Source organism: Chlorocebus sabaeus, chromosome 25 (assembly GCF_047675955.1).
Source record: "Chlorocebus sabaeus isolate Y175 chromosome 25, mChlSab1.0.hap1, whole genome shotgun sequence".
In the NCBI taxonomy this organism is placed as follows: domain Eukaryota; kingdom Metazoa; phylum Chordata; class Mammalia; order Primates; family Cercopithecidae; genus Chlorocebus; species Chlorocebus sabaeus.
The window spans coordinates 9,588,936-9,609,817 of NC_132928.1; the positions used below are offsets into that span (position 1 = coordinate 9,588,936).

At 44.2% G+C, this 20,882-nt stretch overlaps 1 protein-coding gene across 2 annotated transcripts in view; it reads left to right on the top strand.

Annotated features, from left to right (window-relative positions):
• The window catches only part of SLC30A10 (solute carrier family 30 member 10), a 46,150-nt gene that overhangs the window by 14,292 nt on the left and 10,976 nt on the right, over positions 1-20,882 (top strand). The window contains exons 1-2 of one of the 2 annotated variants that reach the window (XM_007988408.3): positions 14,096-14,835; positions 15,681-15,758. In XM_007988408.3, the coding sequence (XP_007986599.1) occupies positions 14,196-14,835; positions 15,681-15,758 (718 nt within the window). In that variant the 5' untranslated portion in view covers positions 14,096-14,195. Of the gene's footprint in view, positions 1-14,095; positions 14,836-15,680; positions 15,759-20,882 lie in introns of those variants that run through there. The other variant, XM_037985555.2, reaches the window with a different exon arrangement.

The following is a 20,882-nucleotide window of genomic DNA, read 5'->3' on the forward strand; positions in this document are numbered from 1 at the left end:
CTCTTAAGTCAGATTCTGACTCCAACTTACCTTTCTGGATTTTGACTTTTACTTCATTTTTGGCCTCTGAGTATGTTTTTTATTTTCTGCCACACTTTCTGAAGATTTCAAGAAGTCTGAAACCTTATCCCAGAGCTAGGACACTTATAGGGAAATTTAGATTCCCAGAATTTAGCACTTACTATTGACCAGGCCATCTTTATTGCTTTTCATGGCCACAGCAGAGACTCAGAAAGGAAAGAAGTCTTCTTGGTTTTTGCCTCTCCAAGATATCAGCCAGTATGTGCCAGACCTGGCCAGGGCCAAGACCTGGGTACTAAGTTCCACTGGCAGAGCTTTCACAACAGGAGGTCGATTATGGCACCAAGTTTTCCTGTCTGGTAAACACATGGTATCCTTTCTCAGTAAGTGACAATGAAAACATTCTTTCCTGCTTATAGAATTTAGACATGTGCTGCAGTGACATCCTGGGCTGTAGATTTTATTTGTGGTACATTTCCAATCAGCATGTGAAAGAGATGAGGTGGAGGTGGGGGAGAGAGAGAGAGAGAGAGAGAGAGAGGAAGAAAGGAAGGAAAGGAGGGAGGGAGAGAAGGAAGGAAGGAAGGAAGGAAGGAAGGAAGGAAGGAAGGAAGGAAGGAAGGAAGGAAGGAAGGAAGGAAGGAAGGAAGGAAGGAAGGAAGGAAGGAAGGGAGACAAGCAGGGAGAGAAGGAAGGGAAGAAGGGAGGAAGTCAGAAAGGAAGGGAAGGAGGAAGGAAGGAAGGGAAGAAAGGTCCTTAATTCCATTTCCACTTGGAGCCCCTGCTTTGGGCTCTGTCTACACTTGGGCACCATCTACACTCACTGCTGCGACTGCCTGTAGCTCTAGGACTGCTTAGACCCGTGAATCCTGCCTCCTAATCCTGCTGCTCTCTCATGCTCACATTTGTTTCCATCTGAAGTTCAGCCTTAGCAAACTCCTGAGCTGAAGTTGTTTTGAAGGCTTCAAGTTTGTCTTGTTGTTTCTGCTTTATGCTCTTCCAAACATTATCTTTCCACAGCTTTTGAAGGTTGCAAGCATATCATTCAACTGAATCTCTCATTCTGAAGTTTGGAACGTGCTTCTCGTGTTTTATTTCCTTCTGTGTTCTTCTCTCAGGAAGGCTCAGTTAGGTTGTTAATGGTTTATTCAAGTTCATAAGCTGGTCTCTTTCCTTCTCTATCTCATGTAGGCTAGCGTTTTCATTGGACTTTCTTCCTTTTACTTTGTCATGGTTTTCTGGGTCAGATATTTATTATTCAAACAGATTTTTTTTTCTAATCTCAGTGAGAGAAATGAAGTCAGTGTTTTATGAGCCTGCCAAAGGCAACTGTTGTCCAAACAAATCTGATCAACCCTCACCTCTCTCAGTTAGATAGTCTCACTTGAAAGGCATTTTCCAATTAAACCAAAAATCGACCCAGACCTGGACTCAAACTATTATTGTCCTGCCTAAATCCCATTCAGTATGTCTCAGCCTTCCTGTGCCTATCAGGAGACTCCTACCTCTGTCTGTTTTTTAATCTGTTCACTCAGGACATGGGACAACCCAGCCCCACAATAACTGTTTTGCTTTGAAGCTCATCTAATAATACCTTAAATATTCTATGCCAGTATCTATTGTCTTCTCCTCTCTAATAGTTCCAAACTTTATAGACCCTTCATACGGCTTCCCAATCTTTCACACGGTGGTTCTCTCTTCCAGTTACTATATAGCAAACCACCCCAAATGTACTGGCATAAAATAACAATTGTTTTATGAATCCAGGGGTTCAGTGGGCTAGAATTTGGAAAGCACACAGTGGGAACAGGCTGTGTGCTTCCACGATGTCTGAGGCCTCAACTGGGAAGACTCGAAGGCTAGGGGTGACTTGATGGCTTGAGGCTGCAGTCATTTGAAGGCTCATTCACTTATAGGTCTGGCATCCAGGCTGGAAGGTCTCAATGTATAGGACTGCTGGCTGGACCACCTACATGTGACTGCTCCTTGTGTCTTGGCTTCCTCGCACTAGGGTGCAAGGACATTGGGTGTGGTGGCTCAGGGTTTCAAGCATGAGTGCTCCATCAAACAAGGTAGAAGCTCCATTGCATTTTCTGATTCAACCTTAGAGTTTATGGATTGCAAGCAAGTGACAAGATAGAAGGAGTGTCAAGCCCGTAGAGTCGGCCTTTGAATGGAAGGCGTATCAAGGTCATCCTTTAGAAGAACATGTGGACTAGGACAACGTGGAGTAGAGATATGATTACGGCCATCTTTAGAAAATACAATCTGCCCGGTTTGCGCATTGGCTATAATTCTCATCACTTCCACATACAAAAGACTCTTACTCCTCCCCAAGATCCCTAAAATCTCAGTCCATGTGGCATGAGCTCCAAGTCTAGGATCTTGTCACCTTAAATGGGTCCATGGATAAAGAGGCTCTTCAGGGACAATTCCTCAGGTACAGCTCCTTGAGTTATCTCCCTCTTGATTTGAAGATCTGTGAAGTAAAGAAACGAACGGACCAGGCATGGTGGCTCGTGCCTGTAATCCCAGCACTTTGGCTGGCTGAGGTGGGTGGATCATGAAGTCAGGAGTTCAAGATCAGCCTGGCCAAGATGGTAAAACCCCCTCTCTACTAAAAATACAAAAATTAGCTGGGCATGTTGGCAGGTGCCTGTAATCCCAGCTACTTGGGAGGCTAAGGCAGGAGAATCACTTGAACCCGGGGGGTGGAGGTTGTAGCCAACCAAGATCATGCCACTGCATTCCAGCCTAGGCAACAGAGTGAGACTCGGTCTCCAAAAAAAAAAAAAAAAAAGAAAAAAAGAAACAAATGACCTGCCCTCACACACACAACAGATAATAATAGGACAGGCATGAAATAACTGTTGTATTCCCCAATTGCATTTATTTTGGATGGCATTCACAGCTTTGAGAGGGTAGCTTTTAATAGCTACCTGGATCTGTTTCCTACTGATGGTAGAGGTGCATTCCAAATCCCAGGCAACTATCTGAAATATTGCCTTCCTGCTTCTGAAAGATTTATTTGTTTCCTAGTCCCCAGTTTCATCCAATTCATGCCTCTTTTAAGAGTATTTAGATATGTGGGCATTTTTCTTTTTTGTTTCTTTCTAGCCCCAAGAAAGCTCTCCAATCCTCTAGCTTAGTCTGCTTGTTGTTTCTGAGAGCAAATTACTCTCATTGTCTTTGCACAGTAATACTGAAGCATGTAATAAAAATCGGTCTTAAAAACTCATGCTCATTAAGGTCTGTTAAAACAGCACAGTGCTATGACAGTAGCATTCTTGTGTAGGCAATAAGCTGCTGCGACCTGCCAAGGTTGAAATACTGCCTGAGTGCCTGACTCACTCTTACTGAAGCATTAAAACCTGACAGCTGCTTACCACAGGCTCAATCTCCATGGGTTACTTTGGCCTCTAGATACTCATCTTTATCTTTCTCAAGGTTCCTGCCAACTAACCAATATGTTAGGGCTTCAGGGACACATAAATAGTACCCATTTCTTACTCTCCTAGGTTTGGAAGCAATTGATACATAAGATATGGATGACAGTTGGACATAAAATATTAACCTGATTACTGATATTGAAGGATATGGCTTAGATGTGTAGTGGCAAAGAGCTTCGTAATAGTCCACCCCAGAATTAAACTTCCTCGCCCAGTCCCAGGCCTCCCTCCACAGGGCAAAAACTGCCCCAGTTAGCTTCTCTCATGTAGCAGGATTGCAGGTCTCTGGGGAAGGCAAATTTGAAAGAGAAGTCCCAGAAGAGGATAGTTGAGCATGCTCCACTCTTTCTCCCAAGCTTACCGGACAGAGAAGCGATCCTGCCTCTGGAAAAAGTCAGGGGAGTGGTAGAAAGAGGTCTAGAGTGATGGTCCTTTGGAGGTGCCCTCATGGAAATGTGAAGCTTGGGAGAATGGAGTGTTCCCCGAACATAAATCAAAAACTGTGCTGGGCAACTCCATTGTGAACTATGTAGACCATCTGCCAGAGTGACTTATCCTGATGGGAAGAAGCATATTTGGGTTCCTCCCTCAACCCCTTCCCCCACTGTTAGCAGATTTGGATATAAGTGCCCCACTCAAAGATGCATGATAATCAGCAAAGATCCAACATGGTAACTACACAGAGATACTACAAAGAAGAAGTTAAAAAAGGAACCAGCAAAAAAGGCAGAAGAAAAAATACATTGAAGAATAATAATTACCCCAGGTGACAGAAGAAATTTTCAGATAAAACAATGAACATGAACTGTCAGAATTCCGGTGGCCAGGGAAAAGATAACAAACATGACAGAAATGAAACACATATAGGAAGCAGTGAGGCATAAAATAAGCACCATTGAAAACCATCAGTAATATAGAAGACAGGGTGGAGAAACTGATTAAGGAATTATTTTAGTTTTTTGAGACTAAGTCTTGCTCTATCGCCCAGGCTGGAGTGCAGTGTCGTGAGCTCAGTTCGCTGCAACCTCCTCCTCCGGGTTCAAGCGATTCTTGTGCCTCAGACTCCTGAGTAGCTGGGATTAAAGGCACACAGCAATATGCCTGACTAATTTTTGTATTTTTGGTAGAGATGGGGTTTTGCCATGTTGGCCAGGCTGGTCTTGAACTCCTCACTTCAAGTGATCCGCCCACCTCGGCCTCCCAAAGCGTTGGGATTACAGGCATGAGGCACTGTGCCTGGCCTCATCAAGGAATTTAAAGCAACTAGAAGAAATATAATAGATATGGAAAACAAAGAGCAGACATGCGGCATATACACACTAGGTATTTCCTGATGTAGAAAGCAGACAAGTGCCCCAGGAAAGAAATTCGAAGATATAAGATTTTTTTTCTGAACTAAACGAAGATAAAACTTTGCATATCAAAAGGGAAAACTGACATGGAATAATCCATACCCACATTCTGGAGAAGTTGCTAAATATTAAAGATAAGGAAAGAAACCCACAGGAATCTAGGCAGAAAAAGCCTGAGAACAAATATCAAGCTATATTCAGATTTTTCCACAGCAACATGCAATGTCAAGATACAACGATGAGATGTCTATACAGTTCTCAGAAATAAAATAAAACACGAACCTATGAATTTCGTACCCATATAATGTAAGTTTTGCTCATTTATGAATGGCAACATAATGACATTAACAAATATATATATGTAGATAACACAAGAGCTCTTCTTTTTTAAAAAAAAGACTAGATGAAATCCAGTCAACCAAAATGTGAATCAAGATGAGCTCATAAATCGGAAAGCCATGGTATGAAAAGACTGTTGGTGAGCATCAAATCAATTTAAATATAGAACTGTGGCTAAGTCACTTTCAGAATTTCAGGTACATGATAGAATGTAAGTGTTTTGGAAACTGTCACTGAAATAAAAGGAAAACCAGGAGAGTGCAGCGTTCAAAAGTCAAATTAGGAGGGTAATTGAAGAAGGAAAGCAAAGATTCTCTGTCACTGCCTCTCAACTCTTTCTGCTTCCTCTCCTATTGCAGTTTGAAGGGTATTGGAAAGAAGCAGGGGGAGACACGATTACCAGGGGCTCCAAGTCACATCCTCATGTTTAATGACCAGACAGGAAATGAAGCCTGTCTCCCAGGTTCATTTGAAAAATTCCGAAAGAAGAACTCTGGCCCATCTTGGGTCAAGTGCCCATCTCTTGAACCAAGCATTGTGACCAGGGGATGAGGGACTGTCACTGGCTTACATGCCTACCTCTGTATCCAAGGGGCCAAAGGTGACAGGATATCTTACCACAAGAAAGCAGGAAGGGGTCCAGGCAATCTGAAACTTTAGCTGACCCATTTAAATACTGGTGGCCACAAATATAGTGCTTGCTTTCTAGAACTCATGTTGGTTGTGGGTCCATGGCTTCATAATTACAGCAATAATGCCTTTTATTTTTCTATATATTTGAACCTTCATTATCTTATTTGATATTCAAACCAACTAGATACACTAAGTAGTATGAGGCTCTTCTTTGCATTTTACAGATTAGGAAACTAAGGCTCAGAAATTCTGTAACTGGTCCAAGTTGTACAATAACTTCATGTCCAGAGGTCAAGAATCTTAGTTCTCTTCCAGACCTCATTTCGATATTCAAAACAGCCTCTCATTTTGTGACAGGAATAGTGTCTCCCAGTCCAGATACCCTGATTCTCTCTACTGTTCTGCCACATGACTAGCAAGCAGGTCATGATGGAAAAAGAAGGATGTCAATGATAAGAAGGGGGTTTGGGTTTAGATTTACAAAAATTTTATTTTAAATATTTTTATATTTGTAACATATTATTAATCAATATTTTATATTCATATAATATTTTATTAGTCAATAGCTAATTTGTTTTAAGATAATTGGCTAAGTAGATTATTTAGATTAAGGGGACATACATGACTTTATAAAAAGGAGGATACTCTAGATAACTATGAAGGAGATTCCACAACTGGAAGTCAACGATAGTTTTGGGTATGCTGACAGCCAGAAATCAATGGAAGGAGCCAATGTTTGTTGATTATCCACTAAAGGAACCATGCAAGGCCCTTCACATAAGCTTTTTCATTTGATTCTCGTAACTACTGTTTGAGAGAGTGATACCTCTATATCTAGCTTAGAAATGAAAACATAGAGGCTCAGAAGTTGAGTGACTTGCTCACTTGCGAAGAGCTGATAGAAGCAAGATTAGATTTTAAATCTGCATGGCTTCAAAGCCTATGTTCTCCCCCTACATATTTAACCAGTGCATTTGGCAAATAAAGTTAAGGACATTTATTAATACATTTGGTTTTGACCCTCTTTCCCCTCCACACAAAATTATTTCCAGAATTTCTTGGGCAGATGCCTTTTTTCATGTTTATATAGTCTAAAATTTAAGGCAAAATCTAGCATGAAGAAGGTTGCCATCTGTGTTGGATTGTTTCTGATGGCATCAAATAACACATAGGAAACCTTTTTGTAACTTATAAAATAACATGATTTAAGTTACAGTTGAAACAATTAGGTCTAGAATCAACATCAAGGGGGGAGTTTTTCTCTATTTCTTGCAACTTGTAGTTCTTTTTGCTTCCATTTGAATTGGAAATAGTCTAAAAGCTGATTTTTCCCTCTCACTATTCACCCATCAGGAGGAATCAGACCCCAAATGATATCAGTAAATGATGATGAACTTTGAATGAGAAGTGTTTCTTAAACCACCAGTTCTGCCTTTAACCCTTTCCCCTGTTCCTCCTAATAGCCATAACCCCTTTCATTTTTGTGTTTTCACTTACCCTCATCCCGTTGACAAACCCCAAGCGCAGGATTTCTCTATGAGTGAGTCGCAGGGGTTGTCCTTGTGACCTGGAGATGGTAAGAAACACATAGAGCAGTGGTATAGTGTCAAAAATGACAAGCTGACCCCAGATACCATAGTTGGCCTCTTTGCTCTCAAATGACTCTAATAGCCCAAGGAAGTATTTCTCCTTTATCAGCAGCCCATTCAAAGCGGTGTTAACCATTACCCAGCTTTTATCATTCCATATCTCATGGAAAAATAATAGCGTTCACCTCAAGTCAAGAATCTCTTAAATTTAATCCATTCTGAAATACTTTGAGAAAAAAAAGGCATCATCCTGGTGTTATATAAAAATTGATGTCATCTTTTTACATCCATGTGTTCAACAGATGGTAACTTCAGTTCCTATATTTTGTATATGTGGAACTATTGTCTTTCAAACTATACTTTCCTTCTTTTTTTTTTGAGATGGAGTCTCACTTTTGTCACCTAGGCTGGAGTGCAATGGCATGATCTCAGCTCACCGCAACCTCCTGAATTCAAGCGATTTTCCTGCCTCAGTCTCCTGAGTAGCTGGGATTACAGGTGCCCGCCACCATGCCCGGCTAATTTTTTTGATATATATATTTTTTGAGATGGAGTCTTGCTTTGTTGCCCAGGCTAGAGTGCAGTGGCGCGATCTCAGCTCACTGCCACCTCCGCCTCCTGGGTTCATGTAATTCTCCTGCCTCAGCCTCCTGAGTAGCTGGGACTACAGGCGTCCGCCACCACGCCTGGTTAATTTTTTGTATTTTTAGTAGAGATGGGGTTCCACCATGTTAGTCAGAATGGTCTCAATCTCCTGACCTTATGATCCGCCCACCTCGGCCTCCCAAAGTGCTGGGATTACAGGCGTAAGCTACCGTGCCAGGCCTTTTTTTGGCATTTTTAGTAGAGATGGCATTTCACCATGTTGGCCAGCCTGGCCTTGAACTCCTGACCTCAGGTGATCCGCCTGCCTCGGGCCCCCAAAGTGCTGGGATTACAGGAGTGAGTCACTGCACCTGGCCTATACTTCTCTTCTAATTGCAGAAACTTAAACATGTTTTATCTTATGTCTCCATAAATTTCACTGCTCCCAAGATGGAGCTGTAAACAAATCCTTAAAAGTATATTTTCTCTAAAAGTAATCCTTAGCGAATCCTTTGGTGAAGGAAAATATTCTGCTCTCTCTCTAAACTTGGATTTAAAACTCCAGGTGATGGTTATTTTTTGTTAACATTCACTGAGCCTTTCTTATGAACCTGGCACTATCCTAAGCAATTTATATACCTTTTCCCACTTAAGTCTCATGACAACCCCATGAGGTAGATACTATTATTATCCCTATTTCACAGGTAAGGAAAGAGAAGGTTTAGTAAGGAACGTGCCCCCCCAGGTCACAAGAGCAGTAGCAAGTAAGAAGCACAGCTCAGATTTAGTTCCAAATCTGTCTGACTCCAAAGCTCAAATTATTAACTGCAGCGCTACTCTGCCTTTTAAGTTTTCTCAAAGTGACTGCAAAATTAAAATTATTTAGAGTCTGGTATTTTCTCAATAAGTAGGTGGTATCATGTGATGCTATCCTCGTGCTCCTAACATTCCCTGGGCCAGGGCTACTAGGAGACATACTCTTTCGTTGCAAGAACAAGTGGCATTTTGAAGAAACCATGGAGGTGGCATTTGGGTGAGGACACTGCAGGCTGATAGGCACAGCTTTATATTCATATTAGAGCTGCTGCCTTCTAGGTGGGCTGCAAGTCACAACTCCCTTATAAATATAGCCCATTCAAATTAGTATTGACCACTACCTCAATTTCTTTTTTTTTTAGACGGAATTTTGCTCTTGTTGCCCAGGCTGGAGTGCAATGGCACGATTTTGGTTCACCGCAACCTCTGCCTCCCAGGTTCAAGCACTTCTCCTGCCTCAGCTTCCCGAGTAGCTGGGATTACAGGCATGCACCACCACGCCCGGTTAATTTTGTATTTTTAGTAGAGATGGGGTTTCTCCATGTTGGTCAGGCTAGTCTCAGACTCCTGACCTAAGGTGATCTGCCTGCCTCAGCCTCCCAAAGTGCTGGGATTACAGGCATGAGCCACCTCACTGGCCTCACGAACTCATTTTTAATCTTTTGCACATCTCATGCCTCTATCATTAAAAAAAAAAAAAAAAAAGAATGGTTACTCAAGTCAAGAATCTCTTAAGTTTAATGGATTCTAAAAAACTTGGAGGGTCAATATGCATACTTTTGGGGTACAAAAATTACCTTTGTACAAAGTGTTACAGACGTACACATTATATAAATTGACCAATGAGGAGCTGACTTCATCCACAGTAAGAATTTGGTGCTTTGGAAAGATGTCCATTCTCTTCTTCAAAGGCAATGTCATCTCTTGTCAAGTAGAACTGAAAATAAAAACAGATGTTTTTTCAGTTTCTGAAAAAATAACTAATTGTTAATTTCTGTTCAAATACCAGTACAAAAATTATTTTTAGTGTCATCATCTCTGAATTTATGAATTGTAGCATATCAAATTTTGCACCAATACCAAGATAACTTTTAAAAACCATTTCATTTGTTTAGAACAAAAGAAGCATTAAAGGCCAGGAGCAGTGGCTCATGCCTGTAATCCTAGCACTTTGGGAGGCCGAGGTGGGCAGATCACTTGAGGTTAGGAGTTGGAGACCAAACTGACCAACATAGTGACACCTCATCTCTACTAAAAATACAAAAATTAGCTGGGCGTGGTGGCAGGCGCCTATAATCCCAGCTACTTAGGAGGCTGAGGCCGGATAATTGCTTGAACTCGGGAGGCGGAGGTTGCAGTGAGCTGAGATCATGCTATTGCACTCCAGCCTGGGTGACAAGAGCGAGACTGTCTCAAAAAAAAAAAAAAAAAAAAAAAATTGAGTTAGTATAATCTGGAAGAAAGGGTGTAAGCTCTAGAGTTTGATGCCTAGTTCAGATCTCAAGTCTATCAATCATTTACAGCTTGTGTGATCTTGGGTAAGTTACTTAAAATCTCAGGTTCTTTCCTATAAAATAGTACTTATTTTATGGGGCTGTGATGAGGATGAAATGAGATGATGCTTATAAAACCCTCATCACGCCGGGCGCGGTGGCTCACGCCTGTAATCCCAGCACTTTGGGAGGCCGAGGCGGGCGGATCACAAGGTCAGGAGATCGAGACCATGGTGAAACCCCGTCTCTACTAAAAAATAGAAAAAAATTAGCTGGGCGCAGTGGCGGGCGTCTGTAGTCCCAGCTACTCGGGAGGCTGAGGTAGGAGAATGGCGTGAACCCGGGAGGCGGAGCTTGCAGTGAGCCGAGATTGCGCCACTGCACTCTAGCCTGGGGCACAGAGCGAGACTCCGCCTCAAAAAAAAAAAAAAAAAAAAAAAAAAAAACCCTCATCACAGGGCTGGGCAGAGTAAGAGATCAATAAACAAAAGCTATTTAAACCTCACATTTTGCTGTTAAGTATGAAATGCCAGCCAGGTGTGGTGGCTCACACCTATAATCCCAGCACTTTAGAAGGTCAAGGCGGGCAGATCATTTGAGGACAGGAGTTCGAGACCAGCCTGGCCAACGTGGTAAAACCCTATCTCTACCAAAAGTACAAAAATTAGCTGAGTGTGGTGGCACACACCTGTAGTCCCAGTTACACAGGAGGCTGAGGCAGGAGAATCACTTGAATCCAGGGAGCAGAGGTTGTGGTGAGCTGAGATTGGGCCACTGCATTTCAGCCTGGGTGACAGAGTGAGACTCTGCCTTTAAAAAAATAAAAATAAAATGCAGCCTATATTTTTATCAATTACCTTAGATTATGTACTGTGTGTGTGTGTGTGTGTGTGTGTGTGTTTAGTTTTAGTACAAACATTTTTCTACAGTGCCTTTTATTGACACCATCTGGAAACTTACCCTTTCTTAAAGTCAGGAATGGGGCCCCCAGGCAGGCTGCCTCTGCCACTTTCAGCTCCTGCAGCTTCCTCAGCCACAGGCTTTCTGGTTCCATCCACTGCACTCCTGGGGCAGTGACACAATTCTTATCTGCCTTTGGTTAGGAAAATAATTGGGCAATCTGCTCCAGTGATACATTTCTGCTGATTTCAGGTTTTCTTTCAGTGGTGAATGACAAAGAAATGCAATTAGCAAGGAATGCTTTCGTTTGTCAACTTTAGTTCCACAAGGCTTCCCTCACTTATTTTGACTGTTTTGCTTGCTGTCATATTAAATGTTTCAGAGTTTTACAGTTTGAAGACAGTCTAAGCCAGAAACTATAATGGGTACAGTACTCTGATAAATCTCTTTTGTTTATTAGAGTGTGTCATCTGTTGTTCAATAGTAATTCCATCACACATGTGCTGTAGTATTAATACTATTGATAACAATAATAGAACATTTATGGAGTGCTTACTGTGTACCAGGCACTATTTTAAGCATTTTACACATATGAACCCATTTAATCTTCCCTGTACTATTATTATTCCCATTTTACACTAGTGAAAAATACTGTAGTCTGTATCTTCTTACTTCTACATTATTAATTATTTTTATATTGATTTTTAGAAAATACTTCCAATGATCAATTTTCTCTAGTTTTCAGTATAAGGATATTTTCCTGGAGGTGCAAATATTTAATAAGCCCTCTGAGTTTGGAGGCTTATCCTTGGATCAAGGATGCTTTAGCATGGCTGTTATGGACCTCAGAGATACCGAAAGGCAAGGTTATGTTTTACAAGGCTAAGGACAATGAACAGGGCTAGAGGTTAGGATGTTCTGCTCATGGGTTCTGTGGTTGGGGGGAGGTGGAGTTGAGACAGGGCCTTGCTATGCCACACGGGCTGGAGTGCAGTGGCACCATCACGGCTCACTGCAGCCTCAACTTCTTGGGCTTCCTCCCACTTTAGCCTCCTGAATAGCTGGGACCATAGGCACACACGCCTGGCTAATTTATTTTTTATTTTTTATTTTTTGTAGAGATGGGGTTTCCCTATGTTGCCCAGGCTGATCTCGAGCTCCTGGGTTCAAGTGATCCTCCCACCTTGGTCTTCCAAAGTGTTGAGATTATAGGTGTAAGCCACCACGCCTGGCCTCTGGTGTTTTGTCTTTTTTTTTTTTTTTTTTTTTTTTTAAGACATTTTTATTCATTTCCAAAGCCAAAACTACATGTGTATTTTTCAGAAATGGTTAAAGTTCAGGGGTTGGGGACGGGGAAGGAGAATAGAGATGACCAGACTGCACCTTCAAATCCTCTGTGGGATGAGATAATGAGATAACAAAAGAAACCAACAAAGAAACCTAGGAGCCAGGACTCCCAAACCTCCACTGCTGGAAGAGACCAGCAGCAGACACCCTTCTTCAAGGGTCTCTTAGCCTCTTCCTGAGTCCTGGAGACAGTTACCTTCTGGATAACTTTTATTTGGAACAGAGCCTGTTGTCAATAGAAGAGTCTTGGTCAGGCGCAGTGGCTCATGCCTGTAATCCCGCACTTCGAGAGGCTGAGGTGGGCAGATCACTCGAGTTCAGGAGTTCGAGACCAGCCTGGCTAACATGGTGAAACCCTGTCTCTACTAGAAATACAAAAAAATCTGCCTGGCCTGGTGGTGGGTGCCTGTAATCCCAGTTATTCTGGAGGCTGAGGCAGGAGAATCACTTGAACCCGAGAGGCAGAAGTTGCAGTGAGCCGAGGTCGTGCCATTGCACTCCAGCCTAGGCAACAAGGGGGAAACTCTGTCTCAAAAAATAAAATAAATAAATAAATAAATGAGTCTTTATTTGGAATAAACCTTCATGTAGGTCAGTCGATTGTACTGTGTAACAGGTCATGCTGTCAGGGACACCTGGGGGTGAGTAGAATATTCTCTTCAATGGAGAATGAGACAAGTACACAGAGGAGGTCAGCCCTGGTTTCTTTGGCGGCCAAGGGACTTGTGTCTACCACAGAGTAGACCAGCCTTCGAGTGCTGTGCAGGAGTGCATGCTTACAGAAGTGGGCTCTGCTCTCCTGAGGGCTGCCTGCGATTCCCTGCCACCCAGGAAAGGAGGCCTTGACAGCGAAGATCCTGAAGGGGAGCGGGGACGATCCTGTGCCATGAGTCGGTAATAGGAACGATCCTGCACTGTTTATGACGGCTGGGAGGGACAAGAGAGGATTAAATAGCTTTATCCCGGGGTTAGTGGAATGAGGGTGGACGGCTGAGTGAGGGATGAGCTCACATTTCACCAAATGAAAAGCAGGAAGCACCCTCAAGGGCAGGGTTGCCCCAAGCCTGTGCTCTGAGACCTTGCACCTGATTAATATGGAATCTGCGCTGCAAGGTGCCTCTGGGCACGTATTCGAAGGTGTCCCCGTCCACCGAAGCGAACACACCCCACAGCAGCCAACACACCCCACAGCAGCCAAGGCCCTTATCACTGAGTCAGCAGGACACTGGCGACCCTGAGGGCCAGGAGAAGCGGGTTGTCTGGTGAATCCCATCTCTGCATGGGGGAGGGAGTCTGTGAAGATTGACATCCAGGCACGCCCCCTCTCCTCCGCAGCGCCCCTCTCTGCACTGTCCTGTCCCAGAAAGAGAGGCATCGGGTCGTGGCCACCTGCCAAGTCAGGCCCAGGCCGCGAGGGAGGGGAAAAGGGACGCGGGAGGCGGCGCACCGGCTGTTCAGATACAGCCGCTGCCACTCCTTTAGACTCTGGACGTGCGGGGACTGGCGGCGCTCGGCCTCGCGTTATAAAAAGCGGCCGGGCAGTATCGGCGAGACAACCTGGGAGGCGGGTACCGGACCTCACGTATCCGCGCCGCGCCCCCCACCTGTGGCTACGCGCGGGGCTGGCTGCGTTCCCCTGGGCGGCGCCGGGCGCCCGCGGCTGGTGGCGAGATGGGCCGCTACTCGGGCAAGACTTGCCGGCTGATCTTCATGCTGGTGCTCACCGTCGCCTTCTTCGTGGCGGAGCTGGTCTCCGGCTACCTGGGCAACTCCATTGCGCTGCTCTCCGACTCCTTCAACATGCTCTCCGACCTGATCTCGCTGTGCGTGGGCCTGAGCGCCGGCTACATCGCCCGGCGCCCCACCGGGGGTTTCAGCGCCACTTACGGCTACGCCCGCGCCGAGGTGGTGGGCGCGCTGAGCAACGCCGTCTTCCTCACCGCGCTCTGCTTCACCATCTTCGTGGAGGCCGTGCTGCGCCTGGCCCGGCCCGAGCGCATCGATGACCCCGAGCTGGTGCTCATCGTTGGCGTCCTGGGGCTGTTGGTCAACGTGGTGGGGCTGCTCATCTTCCAGGACTGCGCTGCCTGGTTCGCGTGCTGCCGCCGGGGCCGCCGTCGCCGCCTGCAACAGCGGCAGCAGCTGGCGGAGGACTGCGCCCCCAGCGCTTTCGGGGGGCCTCAGGGCGCAGAGGACCCGCGGCGCGCTGCGGCCCCGACAGCCCCAGGCTCGGACTCGGCCGTAACCCTCCGGGGGACCTCGGTGGAAAGGAAGCGGGAGAAGGGGGCGACCGTGTTCTCAAACGTAGCAGGTGCCTTTCGGTTGCATCCTTTGGACCGCTTGGTCCGCCCTTCCCCCTCCCACCAGTCTCTTTCTTCTCACCCCACGCCCTCTTTTTCTTCTGCATGTTTTTTCTTTCTTTCTTTCTTTCTCTTTCTTTCTTTCTTTCTTTCTTTCTTTCTTTCTTTCTTTCTTTCTTTCTTTCTTTCTTTCTTTCTTTCTTTCTTTCTTTTCTTTCTTTCTCTCTCTCTTTCTTTCTTTCTTTTCTTTTTCTTTCTTTCTTTCTCTCTCTCTCTTTCCCTCTTTCTTTATTTCTCTCTCTCTGTTTTTTAAAATAAATCCATTCCCTTTACAGTCCCGCGTTACTTCTCTTCTGCCAATTTAACGTATTCCCCATCCTTTCTTCTTTCTCCTGGATCCTCGGGTAGCCCTAGCCTCTTTTCCCTTACCCTGTTCTCTCTATATGAGTATCAATTTTCTGGGAAATCAGTCATTATTATTGGGCAACAGGCAGCACTTTCCAACCCCTCCTCCCTCTCATTACTTGCTTTCTGAATTTTGTTGTTCTCCCTCCCTCTTTGCCCATCCACTTGTCTTCTTGGGTGTCATGGGTTTGGGGGCTGCATGTGGGCTCCCATTCACCCTCTTTTTGTTTTAACTTGAAAGGATGTGTGAATGAAGTCCAAAGGTGGATCACAAGGCTATTTCAAGGCCAAAATGTACTGTTCTGAGCTGTGGGTGTGCAGAAGAAGAATCTCCCTTAAGCTAGTAGGAATTTAAAATAACAAAACTTTATTTTGAGTCCATTGGTTTTTTTTGTTTGTTTGTTTGTTTGTAGAACTTATACACAACACAAGGTTTCTTCTTTGAATGCAGGTGATTCCTTCAACACCCAGAATGAGCCAGAAGAGGTGATGAAAAAAGAGAAGAAGTCTGAAGCTCTGAATATCAGAGGTAGGATTGACTTTGGGCCTATTTGAAATCCCTTTCTATGACACATATGGACTGTGCTGTTCATTTCTGTTTGACTTTTAATAAAGCAAAGGTGTGTTTGAAAGTAGGCCAGTTACATGCATAGACTATGACCTGACTGTCTTTCATAATCACTGCATTGATCCTGAGGGAGAAACTGGTTGCTAATGATTTATCTTAGCTCCACTTAGATCCATGCTAATACTGCCTGCTCCAGAGCTGCACATATCAATGTTATGTAACTATTTTACTTGGTTTTATTGGTCCGTGGATATTGCTAACAAATCATGCAACCTATTGAACTGATTTTGATAAAGGTAGGAAAATAGTAGGTGAGCTGCTATCCAAGGTTGTGCCCTATCTGGCATTGCTGAGTGACCCTATTGCATCAGTTGTTTCTGCCAGAAATCTGCTTTTGTGAAGGGACTGTGGGCTCACTAAAACCTCCACTCCCAGGACCAAAGGAAGTGTTCTGGTGAGGCCCAGGGCAAGCACCTGATAGCATTCTTCTCACCATGTGGTCAAGGTCAGAAGCACTGGACTAAGGGTCAGCCCAGGGGTTTCTGAGATGTGTTTCTCTCTGGACACCATTGTATCCAACATCTCTTCTTTCCAACTTCTTGAGCACAGACTTTGCTTTAGAGTGATTCCAGAAGGGGTTAATCCCCAGTCTTGACTTTGAGAATTCCAACAAGGATTAAGCAACCCTCTACTCTCCTGTGGTTTGGGGAAAGCCTGTGAGTGGCGCTTTGATGGAAATAATATAATGAAAAATTAATAATTCTGGAGATACGTTCACTTTGAGTGTCTCGCATCTGTTTTACAAAGTAATTCTCAGAGTGAACCTATAGGGAAAATCCAGAAGATAACAACAATATCAGATGAGCTCCTAAAAATTTCTAAATTAATCAAACAAATTTAAAGGCAACAGGGGAATCTGCTCTCTGAAAGAGCTTAGTTTTAAAAGATAGTCCGTAATGAAAAAAAGAATCATCATCCTCTTTCTTTTTTAAGGTCTAGTTTAAAATATATATACATTGGGGTGGTGGCTTACGCCTATAATCCCAGCACTTTGGGAGGCTGAATGGGCAGATCACCTGAGGTCAGGAGCTCGAGACCAGCCTGGCCAACATGGGGAAACCCCATCTCTGGTAAAAATACAAAAACTAGCCAGGCATGGTGGTGGGCGCCTGTAATCCTAGCTACTCAGGAGGCTGAGGCAGGAGAACTGCTTGAACTCTGGAGGCGGAGGTTGCAGTGAGCCGAGATTGCACCACTGCACTCCAGCCTGGGAGACTGAGCTAGATTCTGTATATATACACACACACACACAGAATTTTTAAGGTGGAGTTCACCATCAGAGACTTTAACTTTTCAAAGCCTGTTCTGTTAAGTATCCTCATTTTTTTCCTTCTTTGAGACGGAGTCCTGCTCTGTCTCCCAGGCTAGAGTGCAGTGACGCCATCTCTACTCACTGCAACCTCCACCTACCAGGTTCAAGTGATCCTTGTGTCTCAGCCTCCCAAGTAGCTGGGATTACAGGTGTGCACCACCACGCCTGGTTGATTTTTGTATTTTTAGCAGAAACGGGGTTTCACCATGTTGGCCAGGCTGGTCTCGAACTCCTGACCTCAGGAAATCTGCCCACCTCAGCTTCCCTGGATTACAGGCGTGAGCCACTGCACCCGGCCAACTATCCTCATTCTTACGTTACAAAGTTGAGAAACAGAATAGGTAGGTGGATTGAAGCAAAGAAGAAGAGTAGGCCCTCGAAGATATAGTGATCTTGTTTGGGAAACTCATATGAACTTGCCAAATTTTAGTCCTAAGCTATTGAAGTTTCTTGGTAGAAAAATGTCAGTAGCAGAATGCCTTGCTATTCCTGGCTGGGCCCTGGTTTACAGGTACTGACACCAGTGCACCTGTAACTGCTGATAGAGGTGAACAGTGCAGTGGTTGAAAGATTGGGATTTGGCTTCAAACTGCCTGAGTGTGAATCATGGCCACTTAAGAACCATGCCACTTAAGAACCATGTGACTTTGGGCAAGTTATTGAACCTCTCTAAGCCTCCAATCCCCTCATCTTTAAAATGAGGATAATAACAGTACCCACACCTTATGGGATTGCTTTGAAATAAATGAAACATATAAAGTGTTTAGGCTTATAGCAGGAAAACTAGCTAACATTTTTATTGAGTACATACTTTGTCCCTGGTACCATTCATGAATGAGTAAACTGGTAGTCACAACAATCTTACTGAGTGGATACAATGATCGTTTAATTAGTGGGTGGAACTGCTGGGCTCAACCCACAGTGCTTCCGTGTTAGCTGAGATCATTCCTGCTGCTTTTGACAAGTACCTGTGCTGTGGCTAATAGGAGCCTTTCCGTATTCCCGGCTAAGTGTGAAGCTGGCCTCCCCTTTGGTGCTGTGTTCTTATCTTGGAGCCACAGTTCAGGGAAGGATCACAGAATGGTAGAACTGGAAGGACCTTAGGGAAAATGGACTTTTCACTTCACAGATGAGGCAGCAGGGTGCAGAGAGTTTGATGACTTCCCCAAGTCTCCACAGCTCAAGCAGAGACAAGGCTGGAATCCTGGGCTCTTACATCACATATCTGGCCCTTTCCATGATCACACATTGCCTCTAGACTCCAGACAGGGAGGGCTTGCTTCTCTAGTACACAGTCCACTGAATGGTTATATTTCTAATATTTAAGCAACTGCTTTAGAAAGCAGGACTGTGTCCCAGTCTCCAGATCTGCAGAGGAAACAGCCTACGGGGATCTCTGTGAATAAAAACAATTTCTTCATTTTCTTTACCGTTTCTCTTATTCCAGTGGGAATAAACAAAAATGAGTTCTTTTGTTTTTTTGGGACAAAGTCTCACTCTGTAGCCCAGGCTGGAGTGCAGTGTCGTGATCTCGACTCAACGCAAACTATCTCCCAGGTTCAAGCGATTCTCCTGCCTCAGCCTACAGAGTAGCTAGGATTACAGACACACGCCACTGCACCTGGCTAATTTTTTTTTTTTTTTTTTTTTTTTTTTTTGCATTTTTAGTAGAAACAGGGTTTTGCCATGTTGGCCAGGCTGGTCTTGAACTCCCAACCTCAGGTAATCTGCCTGCCTCGGCCTCCCAAAGTGCTAGGATTATAGGCGTGAGCCACCGTGCCCGGCAAAAAAATGAGTTCTAAGGAACACACTCTGTCTTCTAGTGTAAAGTATAGTAAAAACACAATCCTCTTAAAATTCTCATCAATGTGCTTTGTAGTGGTCAATTTTATTTAATAGGATCAGACATGATATATTAAAAATGTTGTAACAATATGTCAGAAAGACAATTAGTTTTTTAAAGTTTGGTATAAACATAAATAGATGAATAGCCATCTTGAAAAGAAATCCCCTTTGATGAGATGTTTCTTTGTGATTCTTACTTTTTTCCAATAAGAAAGATCTCATTTTTTCATTACCATTTGTCCAGTGCAGATGCACTATTTCCAGTCATTCAACAAATTCAACAGCACTGATGGCTTTCCTAAGTGCTAGGACACATCAGATTTCAACTTGTGTCAAATTGCCAATTTATGTTATATGCCAGTTTTTTGGGGGTTTCGTTTTAATCTAAAGGCAGCAAGTGAGGGCCAAGTACAGAGGTTTGCTGTCTTTGCAAAGCTACCTTGAGAGCATTGTGACTAATCGGGTGATTGAGTTGTCTACTAAGTGGTGTTCTTTGTGTCTCAGATAATGCTGCCAGATTTATCTTTCTGAATCATAGATGTGATCACATCGGAGTCTGCTCAAAGCCTTTACTGCATGCAGGATACGGTCTAAACACTGCTGACATTCAAGAGCTTGCTGTCCATGCCAATACTCCTTTCTAGACGTTTCTGCCCTTCCCTTCACCCCTTCATGGCCTCACCTCCCCCATCAGCTCTTCACTGTCTCCCTGCATACCCATCAACATTTAATGTACATCTGTAGTGAGGTGAGGAGCGCTTAGACCCTGTGATCAGGCAGATTTGGTTTGCGTTCTGCCTCTCCCTTTTCCTAGCTAGGTGACCTTGGGCAAGGAACTTAATCTCTTTAATGTTCAGCCCCCTCATCTATATGATGGAGATAATACGACCAACATCACTGTGTTGTGCGGATCACATGGGTGGTTAGAACAGCACAGAGGACCCACTCAACAAATGGTGCCCGTTATCATTATCTTCACCTCTTGGTCATTCTCAGAGGGTCTGCAGACATTTGTTTACATGATCTACAGAACTAGCCTCTGAGGGAGGTGAGGCAGATATTATTACTACCTCATTTCACAGATGAGAATCTTGCTCCTCAAAGAGGTTGACTCAAGTCCATGGCTCATAGCAACAGCGTCAGGGTCTGTGAGTCCAAATTTAGTGCGTCAGCCTCCGGTGTTGCCCCACGAGCACGTCCTCCATCTGCAGTTTCCCACGAGTCTCCCGCGAGGTGTTTCTGTCTGAAATGCCTTCTCCTGTGGTTGCCTGCTGAAGTCTGCCTCCTCTCCAGAGGCCTACCTAAATTACCTACCTCTCATCAAGACTTTCCTGAGATTTCTCATCACAGGAGATTCTTTTCCTCCCTGAGGAGGTTATCCATGTATTTATCTCAGAATTTTCCATTTTGAGAGGCTGGGGCGAGAGGATTACTTGAGGCCAGGAGTTTGAGACCAGCCCGGGTAACACAGCAAATCCCTGTCTCTACCAAAAAAAAAAAAAAAAAAAAAAAAAAAAAGATAAAAAAATTCTTTTAAAAAGTAAAAAAATTAACCGGTGCAGTGGCACACACCTGTAGTCCTAGATACTTGGGAGGCTGAGATGGGAGGATCATTCGAGCCCAGGAGTTCGAAGTTGGAGTGAGCTATGATTGTGCCACTGTACTCCAGCCTGGGTGACAGAGGGAGACCCCATTTTTTCTCTCTCTCTGTCTCTCTCTCTCTGTCTCCCTCTCTCTCAGTCTCTCTGTCTCTCAGTCTCTGTCTCTCTCTCTCTTACACACACACACACACACTCACACACACTCACAGACACCCCACAGAATTTTGCTAGTGCACTGTAGTTAATGGTCATGACCAGGCCTTCTTC